General features: G+C 40.1%; 1 protein-coding gene across 7 annotated transcripts in view; it reads left to right on the top strand.

The window, feature by feature from the left end:
• Positions 1-17,890, top strand: part of Rnf111 (ring finger protein 111) — a 73,111-nt gene that overhangs the window by 33,953 nt on the left and 21,268 nt on the right. For all 7 annotated transcript variants that reach the window (XM_027411234.2, XM_027411232.2, XM_027411235.2 and 4 more), the window contains exons 3-5: positions 10,056-10,182; positions 13,008-13,171; positions 14,155-14,349. In XM_027411234.2, coding sequence (XP_027267035.1) covers positions 10,056-10,182; positions 13,008-13,171; positions 14,155-14,349 — 486 coding nt within the window. The remainder of the gene's footprint in view (positions 1-10,055; positions 10,183-13,007; positions 13,172-14,154; positions 14,350-17,890) is intronic.

Raw genomic sequence — 17,890 nt, 5'->3', positions numbered from 1 at the left:
CGATGGGCTCTTTCAACTATTCCTTGTCCTTGGGGATTATAAGGCAGGCCATGGTTTAATTGGACTTCCATCTGTTTACAGAAGGAGGTAAAAGATTGAGCTGTATAAGCAGGACCATTGTCAGTCTTTAATTGCTGAGGTTTTCCCCAGGCAGCCCACGCCTCAAGGCAATGTCCAATGACATTGCGAGCCTTTTCCCCACTCATAGGGGTGGCATGGATGATGCCTGAACAGGTATCCACAGACACATGGATATATTTAAGAGTTCCAAATCCTGAAAAATGAGTTACATCCATTTGCCAGATCTTCAAGGGCAATAGCCCTCTGGGATTGACCCCCAGGCTAGGGGGGTGTAAAAAGGTTATACACTGTTGACAATTCAATACTATCTGTCTAGCTTCTGCTCGAGATAGCTGAAACCTTTGCTGTAAAGTTTTTGCAGATACATGGAATTGTTTGTGAAATTGCTGTGCTCGTTCCATAGAGGAAGTGAAAAATACATATTCCCCTCTAGTACAGAGATCTACGATCTCATTGCCTTTTGATAGAGGTCCAGGCAATTTGGTATGAGCTCTAATATGTTGTATAAAAAATTTCTGATTGCGATGCCAGATCAACTTTTGCAACTCCTGTAAGAGTTTGCAAACTGTACTGTTAGGTTTGATAGGTCCTGCAACCTCCAGGGCCTTAACAGCATTCACAACATATGCCGAATCAGAAATCAGATTAAAGGAGAACGGGCAATTTCTAAACACTTCAAGAACAATTTTACATTCAATAATCTGGGGGGAGCCAGGCTGATATTGAAATTGCACTGGATCCTGATGCTCTATCATATAGGCTCCACAGCCCGTCTTGGATCCATCAGTGAAAATGTTTGTGGCTCCAGCAATAGGAGCTGCTGCAGTCATTTTAGGAAAAATGACTGGATGTTCTTTAAAAAATGACATTAGAGGGTGTTTTGGATAATGATTATCTATTTCTCCTGAAAATCCACATCGAAGAATTGCCCAATCATCCACAGTTCCACAAAGTATCTTAACTTGTTGAGCAGTATAAGGGATTATAATCTTAATTGGTAGTCTCCCAAAATATTGAATACATTGCTGTATCCCATTTTGAGCCAAGTCAGCAACCGCTGCAGGATAGTATTCAATAGTTTTTCCTGGGGAGGATTTAGAATAAATCCATAGTAACGGACCATCTTGCCATAGCAAAGCTGTAGGCTGGGAGAATGTTGGAAGCACACACAAAAGAATATCCATATTTTCTATTAGCCGTTTAAGGCTGGCATTTTGTAATTCTGTCTCCACTTTCTTTAAAGCTTCTCTGGCTTCAGCAGTTAACTGCCTAGGTGAATCTAACGCTGAATCACCATTGAGAATATTATACAATGGCTTCAACTCATAATTAGGTAATTTTAAATAACACCTTATCCAATTTATATCTCCCAACAACTTTTGAAAATCATTAAGAGTTTTTAAATTATCTTTTCTAATCTCTATCTTTTGTGGAATAATTGTATGAGGGAGAATCTTAGCCCCTAGATAGTTAACAAAGTGTCTTTTTGTACCTTTTCTGAGGCTATGACTAAATTATGCATCTCAAGCAATTTTACCAATTTTGTATATGCCTTATTGAGTGTTCTATCATCTTTAGCAGCCAATAAAATATCATCCATATAATGAACACATCTAATCTTTGGAAAGTCGACTCTCATAGGAGAAATTGCTTCTGCTACAAACAACTGACACATAGTAGGACTATTGGCCATCCCCTGTGGCAACACTATCCATTCATACCTTAGATCAGGTTGTTCATGATTACAAGAGGGCAGCGTAAAAGCAAAATGCCCTGAGTCTTTGGCACACAAAGGTATGGAAAAGAAACAATCTTTAATATCTATAGAGATGATAGGCCATGATGCAGGTAAAGAAGTAAAAGTGGAAGACCACGTTGTACAGGGCCCATAATTTGCATCTGCTGATTAATAGCTCTAAGATCGTGAAGCAGTCTCCATTTACCAGATTTTTTCTTAATGACAAAAATAGGAGTATTCCATGGAGATACAGAGGCTTTTATATGCCCCAGATCCAGCTGCTCCTGCACTAGAGTCTTAGCAGCTTCCAGTTTTTCAGAGGAAAGTGGCCACTGAGGAACCCATACCGGCTCCTCTGTTTTCCAGGTAATAGGAATACCTCCCTCAGTGGCCCCTAGGAAAAACCCAGACCTAGATTCTTTGGTCTTGGTTGTGGGATAATAGGACTGGTACGACCCTGCAGATGTTTCCCGAGGCCTCGGCCTGGGACGTATCCCATTCGTTTCATGATACCTTGAGATGTTTCTGAGTATTCATTTGTGAGTTTAAAACCCATATCCTTTAACAAATCTCTTCCCCATAATGAAATTGGTAAGTCTAACACATAAGGTTGCATGGTCCCTGAATGCCCTTCCTGATCTTTCCAAGGCAATTGTCTAGCACTCATATCAGGAGCCTTAGCATAGCCTAAACCTTGTAAAGTTTGAGAAGAAACCTGTATAGGCCAGCCAGAGGGCCAATCTTTAGTGGCTATGATGCTCTTATCAGCTCCAGAATCTAGTAAGCCTAAGATTTTCTTACCATTCACTATTAACTCAAGGGTTGGACGTTGATCAAGGTCTAAAGCTAGGAAAGTTAAGTTTGATCCAGTGGAGCCAAAGTTTCCCTCTCCTCTCTCTCTGGCTTGTGCTGGAAACTTGTCATGCAAACTTGGCAAAAGCAGTAGCTGTGCTATCCTGTCTCCAGGAGAAATGGCTGTAATCCCTCTAGGAGATTCTACCATGATCTTTACTACACCCATGTAATCAGGATCTATAACTCCAGGATGTACTCGTAAACCTTTCAATGCTGCAGATGATCTTCCTATAAGCAAACCTACTGTGCCAGGCTCAAGGGGTCCCTTAAAATCAGTATCAACAAGCTGGACCCCCATTCTGGGAGTTAATACGAGTCTGGTGGTGGAGCGGAAGTCCAGCCCCGAGGAGCCTGTAGTGGCTCTCCTCGGTCCCTCGGATGACGAAGAGAGGGCCAGGTTTCGGGACTCTGCTCCTGGTTCTGATCCTCCATGGCCCCATATATTTGTGGGCCCTGGGGTCGTGGGCCCCGTCGTCCGTTTTTTGGATGGGCTCCTCCATACCCCTGAACAAGAGGCTGTCCACTGATGTCTTTTACTGATCTACAATCCTTAGCCCAATGATTTCCTTTTCTACATCTAGGACATAAGCCAGGTTGCTTAGGGCGCGGAGCAGAGTTATTGACTTTAGTGTTTCCTCCTTCGGGGCATTGCTTTCTCAAATGCCCTTGCTTGCCGCATTTAAAGCAAGCTCCTTTCTTAGTTAATTGCATCACAGCAGCTGCTAGGCCAGCATTAGTCAGCTGACCCCCTAACTCCCTACAGACTTTCATCCAGACTTCAAGGCCTTTACCCTTATATGGAGTTATTGCAACCCTACACTCTTTTGTACACTGTTCATAAATCAGCTGTTTGATCAAAGGCATAGCAGCATCTGGATCCCCAAACACTGTTCCTGCAGCTTCTACCATTCTTGCCACAAAGTCTGAAAAGGGTTCCATAGGACCTTGTAGGAAATCTTTGTAAGATTTCCACTGACCTCACCTTTGTTAGGCAGAGACCTCCAAGCCCTAATGGCTATTTGATTAATCTGATCATACACTTGAGGAGGATATCCTGTCTGTTGCTGTGCAAAACGTCCTTGACCAAGAAGCATGTCCACATCCCAATATTGATCACCAGCTGCATGATTAATCGCACTTTGATCATTGGCAAACTCAATTTGGAAAGCTCTCCGATCCAAATATTGTCCTGGTGATGAGCAAGCTCTTACCAAATTCGTCCAATCACTGGGTGTCATACAGAAGCGACCGAGTGCTTCTACCTGGGTAATTGTAAAAGCTGCCGTCACCCCATAGGTGCGTACCGATTCTGCCAGAGCTTTGACTATTTTAAAGTCTATTGGTTCATGATATCTCTGTTGGTTACCATCTGTAAAAACTGGATAAGCCAGTGGTCGAGTAACCCGAAGCTCAGTACGAACCGTACGCCACACTTCCGGACAGAAGGTGGAGCAACCAGGATCTCCTACTTCCTCTTTCGAGCAGTAGGGGGGAGGAGCGATAGGGCGGTGCCCTTGTTTTACAGTCACCATTTTAGGACGCTGTTTTTCTGATACTTATAAAGAATGTTTTTCCATGAGCTCAATAATCTCTTCCTCCTCTTCCTCCATGATGTCCTCATCCTCACATATATCCTGCTCTGATTCTGAATCCTCTCCTGGTTCTTTTAATTCCTTCCTCAACCTTCCTAGAGAAGGATAGACTCGCTTCTTATCCCTTTTCGGTTTCTCCTTTGTTTTCTCACTTTCTGACCGTTCTGATCTTTCTTCTTGGAGCATTTCAAGGGCAGCCTGTCCATTCGCTATACCTTTCTTATTTCCCCCTTTGTCCTCTAAACAGCTGCGCACCAGATGCCAAACTGGGCGAACACTCGGCTTCAACGTTCCTTGCTCCCAGGCAAAATCCAGGTCTTTCCCTAATTTATCCCAACTATCCACAGTGAGATTGCCCGAGGCTGCGAACCAGGTTGCAATGGTGTCGCATTCATTCATGAACCTCTGTAATGTGGCTTTAGTTAACCTTAAATTTTTAGAATGAAGCAGCTCTTGAAGAGCCAGAAAAATTGGATGTGATTGTGACGATCCCATTGTGCTTTTGTCTTAGTTAGCGCGCTCCGAAGGTGTGCAAGTCGGATAACACCACCAGAAAACAAAAGCCCACACTGCGATGTTAAAAAGCAGCCAAATCACCACTATAATAGCGGGGTCCATTAACTTACTCTCACTCTGCAAGTTAAAGCAGAAGCGAGGTTTTTTACTTTCGGTTCGCTTTTGTTGCGAACAGTGTTGCTCCTTTTCGGAGACTTTACTGCCTCTTCCCCAAGGGCTTTGGTGCTCCTTTACTGGAGACCTAATTCCTCTTTCCTGAGGACCTTGGTGCTCCTTTACTGGAGACCTATCTCCGCATTCACCTCGGACTTTACAGTTCCACTTACCTTGGGAACTTACCGGCGCTGCCCCGACTGTGAGAAGTTCTGAATTCCCCGTATGGGCCACCACTTGCGGCGTCCACCCTTGACCAGCAAGAACGACGCCACACCGAGGAATCTTCTTCAACACAGTTTAATCGGGAACCTCTTTGCTTTTACAGTGTATAATGGCGGCGGCCCTGGGTCGAGGGAGACGGGGCCTGATATAGTCTACATCTACCAATCACCTAACCCTACGTGGCGCGCCAGGATAGGTTGTCTCCAAGCAGAATTAAGAGGATACATGACCTTAACCAAATTTGGAGTTGTTTACCACAGAGCGCTCGCCGTCGGGCTGGCGGAGGGCGGAAACCGGCGCCATCTTTTGGGTGCGGTATTCTGCAGCTCCCTACATAGTCCCATGGGATTAGATGCCCTCTTCTGGCCCCTGCAGGCACTACATGCACAGTGCACACATACACACAGGCAAAACACCCCTACCTGTAAAATAAAATAGCAGTTTAATGCACAAGATACAGAATTATAAAAGCACCAAAAAAACACAAGATAAATTTCCTTCTTAGAGAGTTCATTCTTATTGCCCAGAAGTAATAACTGTTAATAGTTTCTCTCCAACAGAAAATATGGAGAGATAAATAATAAAGGACTTTTTGGATTAGCCTGCACAATTACTTATTCAACAGTTGTGCAGTTCCTCTGCTTGAATGTTCCATCATAATTCATCCAGCTCTTTCTGATGAATATTTCTTACATAAGCTTATACACCTGTGTAAATATATCTGAATAACATCTGAAAGTGTGCCATAGTTTATATATACTAAAATGTTACCAGGTGCTGTACTAGAATGTCCAAGGAATTTGTGTACAGTTCCTCTGCTCTCAAAAGTGGATGATGCCACAGTGCAGTTCTGAGAGTTTCGAGTGTGTCTCATTTAATCCTCCCTGTGCTTTTCTGATTATAGCTGTGCATTTGGAGAATCATTTTTGAATGGGTTGTAATTCAGAAGAAATTGAAATATTGATGGGACTTAGTTCTGTTTTTCTAAAAAATATTCTACTCTTTCAATTGAGTTTCTTGAATTTTTGGAAACAGTTTTCTTTTTCCCTAGACATATATGAATACTGCCATTATTAAAAGCATCTCATATTTAGTGACTGGCAAAAGCCTTAGAGCGCTTAAAAATTTGACTTTGAATCCAGGCCTAGTAACTAAGTCAAGTATATTTTGGTCAGGATGTCAATTTTTAACTACTTTTGTTTGTCAGTGTCAGTGTCAGTGTTGTTTTATACTTGGGTATATCAGTGTGCATTAACATTTGTGGGTTTGTTGTGGTGCCTGATAGAAATTTGAGCATTTTATAGTGCTTTTAAACTCTAAGAGACAGCAATTTTACATTATTCACTATTTTTGTCAATTCACCTACAATAAACTAGTTGAACTTAGTGTTGGATGATATTTTACAATCATCAGCTCGTGTGTCAGATTAACCAGAATTCTGAGAAATAGTTCTCTCTTGATGTATATTTATTAATTGGCTTCTAAAGTTTATTAACATTTCTGCTTGTAAACTGAAAGCCAGAATGAAGTGTCAATTGGGTTAATAGCAACCTGATTGCACATTGATTGAGTTATCCTAACTTATAGTGAGGCTGTTATCTATATTTTGATCCATGTAGTATTTGTCAAGAAATTCAGGTTTGTTAAATTATTTTGAGGCAGGATCTCACCGTGTAGCCCTGGCTGTCCTGGAACTCTCTTGGTAGACCAGGCTGGCCTCAAACTCACATAGATCCTCCTGCTTCTGCCTCCCAAGTGCTGGGATTAAAGGCATGTACCAGTATGTGCAGCAAAATTCAGGTATTTTAAGATAATCTAATAAACTTGGGCTCATTTTATTGTTTAATTTCTGTGATTCCTCAATGAACCATACCTGACCCACTGATTTACTTGTTAATTTTTGCTCATTTTAATTTATTTTGTTTTAGAGAATTCTCATTTCATTTATTCTGCTATGTGTATGTTTTGCTTGCATATATGTCATGTACTGTGTGTGTAATATAGTGTCTGCAGAGGCCAGAAAAGAGCATCGAATCTCCTAGAACCAGAGTTACAGACTGTGAGCCATCATGTGGATGCTGGAAATTGATACAGATCCTCTGTAAGAGCAGCCAGTGATCTTAACCACCGAGACATCTCTCCAACCCCTCTCTATTGTTGTTGTTGTTGTTATTATTATTATTATTATTATTATTATTATTGGTTTTTCGAAACAGAGTTTCTCTGTGTAGCTTTGGAGCCTATCCTGGCACTTGCTCTGGAGACCAGGCTGGCCTCGAACTCACAGAGATCCACCTGCCTCTGCCTCCTGAGTGCTGGGATTAAAGGCGTGCACCACCAACACCTGGCCCCTCTTTATTTTTTAAACTTACTGTTTTATACCACTAAAACTTTGGAGTTTCCAGTTAGTTATGGATATGAGACTTTCTTATAAGGTGTGTGTGTGTGTGTGTGTGTGTGTGTGTGTGTGTTTGGTTCCTCTCTTATATTTAACCATTCATTCACTCATTTATTCACTTACTGAAACAGTTGGTCTCTTACTGAAACTTCAGCTCATATTTTTGGCTAAGCTGGCTGACCATTGAGCACCAAGACTTCTCTCTACAGTTCCTACAGTACTATGGTGACAGGCATGCTCTGCCACATTCAGCTTTTTACATAGATTCAGGGGATCTGAATTTATGTAGCTATCCAGCTGTCCCCAATCACCCTTAACATTTCCCCCTATGGATTTGAGATGTTATCATTGCCATATGTTCCCTGTGCATTTAGATTTACTATTGGAATTTTTTTAAATTTATTTATTATATTGTATGTGTGGGGGTGGGTTGTGAGTGTCAAGGTCACAGGACAACTTGAGGAAGTTAGTTCTCTCCTTCCGTTATGTGGATCCCACAGGTAGAACTCAGAACAGCAGTCTTGGTATCAAAGTGCCTTTACCTGCAGAGCCATCTCTTCAGCTCCTCTGAGATTTTTTTAATTTCATTTGTCCATGTATTTCTGCAGAAGAACACTCTTTGATTATAGAATCTTTACTATTTTTGTCAATATTTTATGCTTATTCTTCCAAATGCACTTAATCAGTTTGCTTATCTGTGGATAATAGTGGGAACACATGTGGTCATCATGTTTTTCTGGGGGTAGTATACAGATTAAATTATGGGATTTTTTTTTTCTTTTTGTTTTTTGTTTGTTTTGTATTTGAGACAGGGTTTCTCAGTGTGGCTATGGAGCCTATTCTTGCACTTGCTCTGTAGACCAGGCTGGCCTCGAACTCATAGAGATCCTCTTACCTCTGCCTCCCAAGTGTTGGGATTAAAGGTGTGTGCCACCACCACCCAGTTTGGGATTTTTTTTTTTTTTTTTTGTAATCTTAATCTGTAAAACTATGACCACAGTGCAATTTCAGAACTCTTATCTGCCTCCTGTTTTTACTTTCTGTTTCTGCTTTCCCTTCAGTCTCATGCAGCCTTTCATCTGTTTGCCGAATATGGTTTACCTTGCTTGGGCTTTTTGTATAAACGAACTATATGTGGCCCTTCCTATGTGCTGTCTGCTTCAGTATAAAGTTTCAAGGTTTATAAATGGATCAGCAGAGCCGGGCATTGATGGCGCACGCCTTTAATCCCAGCACTCAGGAGGCAGAGGCAGGTGGATCTCTGTGAGTTGGAGGCCAGCCTGGTCTACAGAGTGAGTGTCAGGATAGGCTCCAAAGCTACACAAAGAAACCCTGTCTCAAAAATAAATAAATAAATAAATAAATAAATAAATAAATAAATGGACCAGCAGTTAGTTTCTCCTCGTTAGTTTTTTCATACATAGTTATCTTACCCAGCTGATGAAATTTGAATTGTTTCTCATAGTTGGCTGTTGTGAATATGTTGTCATGAACAACTGGATAAAAATCTCTCTGTGTGGGCAGTTCTTGATTTCTGTTAGCTATTTGTAAAGTGAAATAAGCTGATCATGCACAGTCAAAATACTGTGCCATGGGCTGGAGAGATGGCTCAGAGGTTAAGAGCACTGGCAGCTCTTCCAGAGGTTCTGAGTTCTATTCCCAGCAACCACATGGTGACTCATGATTTTGTATAATGAGATCTGGTACCCTCTTCTGACCTGCTGGCATACATGCATGCAGAACACTGTATACATAGTAAATAAATAAATCTAAAAAAAACATGTTGCCATGTAATTACGTGAGTCATCTGACACAGTCAAGTTCTTAAACACAGTAGAATGGTGATAACTGGGGTGTTGGGAGGGATGCTTTTGGATTGCAGGGTGAGCAGGAGACCACAGCAGTTTGATCCTACCCAGTGCAGATGAGCTTGCTCATAGTGACTATGACTCTTAAAAAGCCACACTCCATGTCTCAGCCGTCACAATAAAACACCCTCTGCCTTAATTTTAATCACCTACCAGTACAGATGTTGGCTAAAAACTATAGGCTGTGTGGATAGTAAGGTTTCTCATTTTCATGGGAGTAAGAAATGAACATTTTCTACTTGTGAGTTATTCATTGCTGCTGTGTGCATTGTCCTGAGTGAGACCTTTAGAACTATAGAAGGCACATCAAACACAGAGTGAGAGCTCTTGCAGTGTGATTCCAGTTCCTAAGCGTATGCTCTTTACCTTTGGTACTCATTCCCACCCAAAGTACCCTCTACTACCAGGTGCTTTTATTCCTTCCCCTGTCTTTTTCTCTTCACTTAACATTTCTGAAGTTGTAACAGTTTTTGACTCTTTAGTCTCATCTGTTGACTCTTCAACAACAAAAAAGAGATGCTGTATATATAACTCCATTATTCTCATAATAATTTAATAGTCTTCAAGGTCAAAATAAAACTTTTGCCTAGTAGTTAGCTTACATAAATGGGTTTGCTTTTTGTTTTCAGGAAGTATTGATGAAGATGTTGTGGTGATAGAAGCTTCCTTCACTCCCCAGGTCACTGCCAATGAAGAAATTAATGTTACCTCAACTGACAGTGAAGTGGAGATTGTTACAGTTGGAGAAAGCTATCGGTGAGGTTTTATTTCCTAGTTGTATAGTATACTTGAACTTTTAAATGTAGATACTTTAACGTATTTGCTACCTGTTACTCCATATTCTCTATTTGATTATAATTGTACTAGAGTAGTAGTTTTAAAGCCAGAGCACATTAGATTCACTTGGAGAAGAAAGTAAAGTTCACTGTTGCAAACATTCTGTCTCAGACCAGCAGAGCTAGAATCTTAGGGGATATATAGTATTTTTATCATCATCCCACTTGCTCTAGCAGTTTTACTTTTTTTGTTTTTTTTTAACCTTTTTTTGGGGCGTGGTTTAAAAATGAGTTTCTCTATATAACAGCCCTCTCTGACCTGGAACTAACTCTGTAGATCAGGCTGGCCTCAAACTCACAGAATTCCACCTGGGATCAAAGCTGTGCATCACCACTGCCTGGCTTAACTTAATATTTCTTAAAATGGTGTTTAATTTGTAATGTCAGAATTCATGAACTATGAGGTTTTGCTGTGAGTGATATATAAATACTGGGTATAATTCTGAATTCACTTATTGATATAAAAACAACCCTTGTCACTTGCTTCATTGATACGCATGAAAATTGTACTATTATGTTATGGGAGTCAAGTTTAAGGATGTTTATGATATCATTCTTCATTTGATCATGCTAAGTTTTGAACTAATAAGTGGGTAGAAAGATCTCACTTGTTTAGATAGATAGCTGGAATTACTTCTGACACCATGGCCTCTTGCCTGATATAAAAAATTAATATTTTACTTACCCTGTGCTTAAGATGATGATAAATATTGATATTAGTTGTAATGAGTTGCTTGTTTTATGCACCAAACTAGACTGTAGATGAATATTAACTTTCATGTTAGAGTACCTGTAGAAGTACATTTGAGGATTGTGTATGATTTTCTACTTGCTACTTTCCCGTTAGAATGTGGCTTCTCATGACCAGGAAGTTGTTTCCTTTCCCTCCTCCCTCCTCCCTCCCTCCCTCCCTCCTCTCCTCTCCTCCCTCCCTCCCCTCCCTCCTCCCTCAAGAATTAAAAAAAAAAAAAAAAGCAGAGGTTATTTATTTGTGTGGGTTTTGTCTACATGTGTGTATGTGTATCGTATATGTGCTGTGCCAATCAAGGTCAGAAGATGTCATTTGATCCCCTGAAACTGTAGTTACAGAGAGCCACTAGAACAACCCAAGTCCTCTAACTCATGGAGAGATCTGCCTACCTCTGCCTCCCAACTGCTTCGGTTAAAGACTTGTGCCACCAATACACAATGATTTGCCTCGTTTTTCAAAAATAGATTTAGTTGTTCTCTTGAAGTCTTAGGTAGGATAAGAATATTATCACACTATCCCTAAATACTCTTTAATCATTATTTTGAATCCTTAAAAAACATAAAATCCTAAATGCTTGCGAGTGATTGAGAAGAGTGTAGTGCCATTCATTTAAGGTATTTAAGGTTGTGATTCAATGCTTAAAGGAGTTCAAGCAGGTAATGATTTTTATGACTCACAAACTCATAGACTAGCCAATGTCTTTATCTCTGCCAACTCCAGGAACTCTTTCTCTGCTGTCTCTTTACTTCTCTGTATTATGATGGGGAGGTCCTTCTGTGTATATGGTTGTCTTATTGGTTGATAAATAAAGTACTGTTGGCCAATAGGAAAACAAGATAGATGGGACTAGGAGTCAAGGAGGATTCTGAGAAAGGTAGAGAAAGCACAGGGTCACCATGTGAGTCCGGGAAGACAGGACGCTTCTGCTGGCTTCCGATAAGTCTTATAAAATATATAGATTTATGATAATTAAGACTGAGCTAGCAGATGAGAAATCCTAGTCATTAGCCAAGCAGACTTGTACCTAATATAAGTCTCTCTGTGTTACTTGGGACCATAAGGTGTGGTGGTGGGCGGAACTTGGTGTCAGTGAGTGGGATCACCCATGCCCTGAGGTTCACAGAGGAAGAGGGGAACCTGCCACTACAAGCTGCCAGGCACAGCGAGTTGCCTTACCGCGACTAGTCAAGCTTAAAAAGGGATTTTAGAAGCAAAAGAACAGAGACAAGCACGACTTCTTGTTATCAACATTTTCTTGGGTGGTCTTTGTTTTGCTAGAGACGAGCAGAGAGGTTTTCTGACTCAGCCTAAGCGGAAAAAGACCCGGCTAGCTAAGTAGGTAGAGCATGAGACTTTGATGTGGGTTCATGCCCCACACAGCTGGCAATGGCAATGACCACATCTCCAAGTTGGCAGCATGCTCCTTGGAAAACAGTGGCTAAGAAAGTTGCCACTTTAATTTTGGTGGTGTTGTTTAACAGTTAAAAGACTGCATGGCCAGAAAAAGGTAAAGATTTATAAGTATTATGTTAGGGTAGGACCAGAAGTTTGACTTGGGATAGGGTTCCCAAAGTTAAATTCTGCAAACATAGCCTGGGACATGATTATACAGACATGACTGTATAGTATTTGAGATTTGTGTGTGTTCCTTTATTATAGTGAAGAACTTGGGACATTCTTTACAAAGTATGGTAATATTACCTACAATCCAAGTAAATATTCAAAACAGTAGTTACCAAGAGCAGCGTTCTGTCTTTTTATATACTTGAGTGGTTGATATGATAGCAACATCTCATGTCTGCTTTGGTCCTCTGGTTGGTGACGCCTTCATTCAGCAGTTTATTGAGTGCCTGACATTGTTTTTATCCTTCTTGGGAAAAGTCTTGCATGAAGAACTTAAGTGTTTTATCAGAAAAGCTTGTGGAGTTTTAGAGTGACTGAAAAAAATCCATCCTTCATTTATATTTACCAACTTGATGTTGATATCATTTAAGGTCTCGATCAACCCTTGGCCACTCCAGATCTCATTGGAGCCAAGGTTCAAGTTCACATACAGGTCGGCCACAGGAGCCTCGAAACCGCAGTAGGATCTCTACTGTTATACAGCCCCTGAGGCAGAATGCAGCAGAAGTTGTGGACCTCACTGTTGATGAAGATGGTAAGTCGGAGTTAGAGCTGTTGTACTATGAAGAAAATTTGATATTAGATGTTTGAAATTTACCTCATTCATAATTTGTATTGGGAAGTATTTATGAGTGTTACTACTCTTAAAATCTTCATATTTGTGTTCACTTAACATTTATACAAACTTTCAAAAACAAAGGCATTAACATAAATATTAAAAGTCATAGCTAATGTTGTGAAATGGTTGCTGTGTGTAAAGGGTGATGTTACCGTGCATTCTAAATGGTCACATTTTGTCCTAATGGTTCTTTGCACAAGAATCTGTTATCATCTTAGTTTTCCTGGTGAGGACATGGAGAGTGGTTCATAGCATTGTCATATTGTGATAAAATCAGAAGCTCTGGCTGGGCAGCCTGTCTTGGGATTATGCTATGCCAGAGAGTGCAGTTTGTGGTTTGATAGTCTGACCATGTGGCCCAGCAGCAGAACTTGAACTTTGCTCTCTTCTTTGTAATCAATAGACCAGAAAACTTAGTAGGTTCTGGAAACTTTTTTCTCTTGGTTCAGGGATCAAACCTAGGGCCTCGTACCTGCTAGGCATACACTTTACCACTGATGTACACACCTAGTCCTACTGGAAAACCTTCAACATCTATTTAACTAGATTGTACAAGAACATGTTGCAGTTTTTAAATATAGTTCTTATCTTTCACTGACAGTTTGATGTTGCAGTGAAGTTTCATGAAATCGTTCTTTACCATTACTTATACTTACTAGGAAGTTTGTTTTTAATGCTTGTTTCTTTATTTTAGTCATTATCATAGTGACATTTTTTTAACTTTTCCAGGTGTGGAGAATGTGCCTATAAGCACATTCTAAGGGGAATTCTAAGACCAGCCTAGCTATATATAGCAAGAGACTGTCTCCAAGAGGAAAAATAAATCGCTAATTCTAATTAAAATAAAGCCCATCTTTAATCTGCTGTGAAATGCTAAATTGATGTTTTGTGTTTTGTAGAACCTACTGTAGTACCAACCACTTCTGCTAGAATGGAATCACAAACTCCTAGCGCTTCCATTAACAATTCAAATCCATCTACCTCTGAGCAAGCCTCTGATGCTACTTCAGCTGTGGCCAGTAGCCAGCCTTCCACAGCATCAGAGACTGCAGCTACTCTTACAAGCAATAGTGCGGCTGGTTCTTCTGTGGGCGGTACGTAAGAATGTTGGGGTACTCTTTCGCAGTGTTGCTGAGAGGTGTATTCTTATACCATGAGGTACTTCCTATGAGCAAATCTTTGTGTATTGTAATTACACTATGATTTAATACTTGAATTTTTTTTAATACTTTATTTTATGTGCATTGGTGTAAGGATACAAGATCTTCTGGTACTGGAGTTACAGACAGATGTGAGCTGCCATGTGGGTGCTGAAAATAGAACCCGGGTCCTCTGGAAGAGCAGCCACTACTCTTAACCACTGAGCCATCTCTCAAGCCCCTTAATACTTGAAATATATGTGTTGTATATAACCAAAATATTTTAACTCAACTAAGAGAACTTGAGGGAAACCAGGTGGCTGATAGTGAATTCATGGACAGCAAAGCAGAAAGTAGATAAGTTGATTTCATCGAGTTAAAAACTTTTGTGTATCAAAGTAATATCAGGAAAGTGGAAGACAGTCCATAGAGTGTAAAAAATATTATTTGTAAGTCCTATCTGATAAGGGTTCTAGTGCCCAGAAAATATAAAGAACTCTAAAATAATAAAAACACAACAACCTAATTTAAAAATAGACAAAGGATTTGAACACTTTCCAAAGGCCAATGAACAATGAATTCCATGCTCTGGATCACTGTTGATAAATGAAATTAAAACCATGTTGAGATACATGGTTATGTCACAACTGCACAGGTGTCCTTAATCTAAAAAGAAAAAAAAACAGAAGCAGTCACCAGAATTGGTCATAGGTAGAGAAATTGGAACTCTAGTGGCATGCTGGTAGAATGCAAAAAGGTACAGCTGCTGAGAAAAACACTGGCTGCTCCTCATGAAGTGATTCAGGTTCCTTTATGGCCCACCAGTTACACTCCTAAGCATATTTTGAAATTAATTAAGATGGGGATAGGAGTTTTAAAGGTTTCATTGATGTCATTTATTCTGCTTTTGTTGCCCCTTGTTCTTATGGCATCATAGATAAGAAAGACCCACGGTCAGAACTTTCTTCCGTTTGTTTGTTTGACTTGAGCCCAGGCCTTCATATGTGCTGAGTGTGTTTTCTATCACTTAGCTACATAGCCAGACTAAAGATTTTTGTATTTCGGCTCTGGTCACATTATTTCTTATGTTTTGTGTTATGTTTCTCCTGCTAGCTTAAGGCAGCTTAATGTCTGTCATGGACAGTGGTGCAGACAGAAACTTAATAACAAGGCATATCAGTAGTTGCTATATAGCTCATAAATTGACTATCACCATTTTTTTTTAAGGTTTGCTTATCTATTATGTATACAGTGTTCTGTCTGTATGTATCCCTGCATGCTAGAAGAGGGCACAAGATCTCATTATAGATGGTTGTGAGCCACCATGTGGTTGCTGGGAATTGAACCACTCAGGACCTCTGGAAGAGCAATCTGTGCTCTTAACCTCTGAGCCCTATATCACCGTGTTTCCTTCCTTCCTTCCTTCCTTCCTTCCTTCCTTCCTTCCTTCCTTTCTTTCTTCCTTCCTTTTTTTTCCTTCAGTTTTTCGAGGCAGGGTTTTCTTGTGTAGCTTTGGAGCCTGTCCCAGAACTAGCCCTTGTAGACTAGGCTGGTCTGGAAGTCAGAGATCTGCCTACCTCTGCCTCACAAGTGCTGGGATTAAAGGCATGCGCCACCACCAACCAGTTTATATCACCATTTTTTTAAAAAATATTTTTGTCTTTTTTTTTCATTATATATATATATATATATATATATATATATATATATATATATATACATATATAAATTATACAATGTCTGTGTCTGCATGTATACCTGCAGGCCAGATCACATTAGAGATGGTTGTGAGCCACCATGTGGTTGCTGGGAATTTCACTCAGGACCTCTGGGAGAGCAGCCAGTGCTCTTAATCTCTGAACCATCTCTCCAGACCCTTATATCACCATTTTTAATGGAAGCACTTTGTGGTCTAAAATACATTTTGCTTTTAATTCTGATAACACCTCTGTGACTTTCATTGGGCAGATTGGAAAATTACTTAACGTCTGGATTCAGTAAGACTTTCTTTTCTGGAAAACTAAAGAGAGAATTAAAAACTATCCATGGAGAGATTTCCCAAGGCCGTCTTTCAAATCATGTTCTCTGAAAAGAAATGTAGGCAGAAGCAAAATGTACTTTAATTTATTGGCGGCGGCTGCTGCTGCTGCTGCTGCTTCTTCTCCTCCTTCTCTTTCTCCTTCTCTTTCTCCTTCTCCTTCTTTTTTGTTTTGTTTGTTTCTCTGTGGCTTTGGAGGCTGTCCTCTTTGTTTGTCCAGAAGGGTTGCTCTGTAGACAAGGCTGTCCTGGAACTCACAAAGATCTTCCTGCCTCTGCCTCCTGAGTGCTAGGACTAAAGGTGAGCGCCACTACCGCCCTGCTGAATGCATATTTTTTCTTGGCACTTGGTATTTTATATGATTTTATTTTATTTCATTTTTTTTATTGAAACAATGTTTTTAAAAATGTGTATGAGTGTTTTGCCTGCAAGTATGCCTGTTACCATGTGTTTACCTGGTACCCATGGAGGCCAGAAGAGGGCATTAGATCCCTTGGAACTGGAGTTATAGGCAGTTGTGAGCCACCATGTGGATACTGGAAACTGTACCTAGGTCTTCTGGAAGACCAGCCAGAGCTCTTAACCCTTAAGCTATTGCTTTGGCCACTCTTATGTGATTTTTTTTCTTTTATCTTATGTGATTTTATGCTATTTAATGGTTTAAAATGCCTTGGTGTTGACATTGTACTTCCCACTTTATGTAAAATCTCAAAAGTTATTTTTTTTTTTTGAGAGAGAGAGAGAGTTTCTCTATGTAACAGCCTTGGCTGTCTTGGAACATGCTTTGTAGACCAGGTTGGCTTGGAACTCACAGAGATCCACCTATCTCTGCTTCCCAAGCGCTGGGATCAAAGGTGTGCGCCCCTATCACTGGGCAAAAATTAAATATCTTGATTGGGGTCATTAGCACCTTTGTAGTAAGGATTTCAACTCTTCATTCTCTTCTCTTCCAGTAGTGTTAGTAGTTATATTCCTACCTACATTTCATTATTACCTTAGAGTTTCAGTTTATTTATTTGTTTAGGTTTTCAAAAGCAGGATTTCTCAACAACCTTGGCTGTCCTAGAACTCACTTTATAATTAGGCTGGCCTTGAACTCAAAGAGATCCGCCTGCCTTTGCCTCCTAAACTCTGGGATTAAAGGTGTTCATCACCACCACGATAGGCTAAAGCTTTTATTCATGTATTATATATGACTGTTTATTTTAGTACTTTCTAAATGTTTCATTTCTTAGGTATTAACTTCACTATAGTCTCTGAAAGTTCATTCTTTCATACATTGGAAAAAAAACATTTCATACAATGTTAGACTATGCCTGCCATCTTTGAGATAGATTCTTGTCCCAGGCCAAACTGTTCTACAGAAACCTGATAGGAATTTTAGTTCAGCTTCTACCTGTCATGTATTTCCCTATTTTATATAGATTTTCAACCTTGAGTCATTTAAGCCAGTTAACT

Source organism: Cricetulus griseus, chromosome 4 (assembly GCF_003668045.3).
Source record: "Cricetulus griseus strain 17A/GY chromosome 4, alternate assembly CriGri-PICRH-1.0, whole genome shotgun sequence".
In the NCBI taxonomy this organism is placed as follows: domain Eukaryota; kingdom Metazoa; phylum Chordata; class Mammalia; order Rodentia; family Cricetidae; genus Cricetulus; species Cricetulus griseus.
The sequence above is the reverse complement of the archived record's forward strand: the minus strand, read 5'-3'. Positions and strand labels throughout refer to the sequence as shown.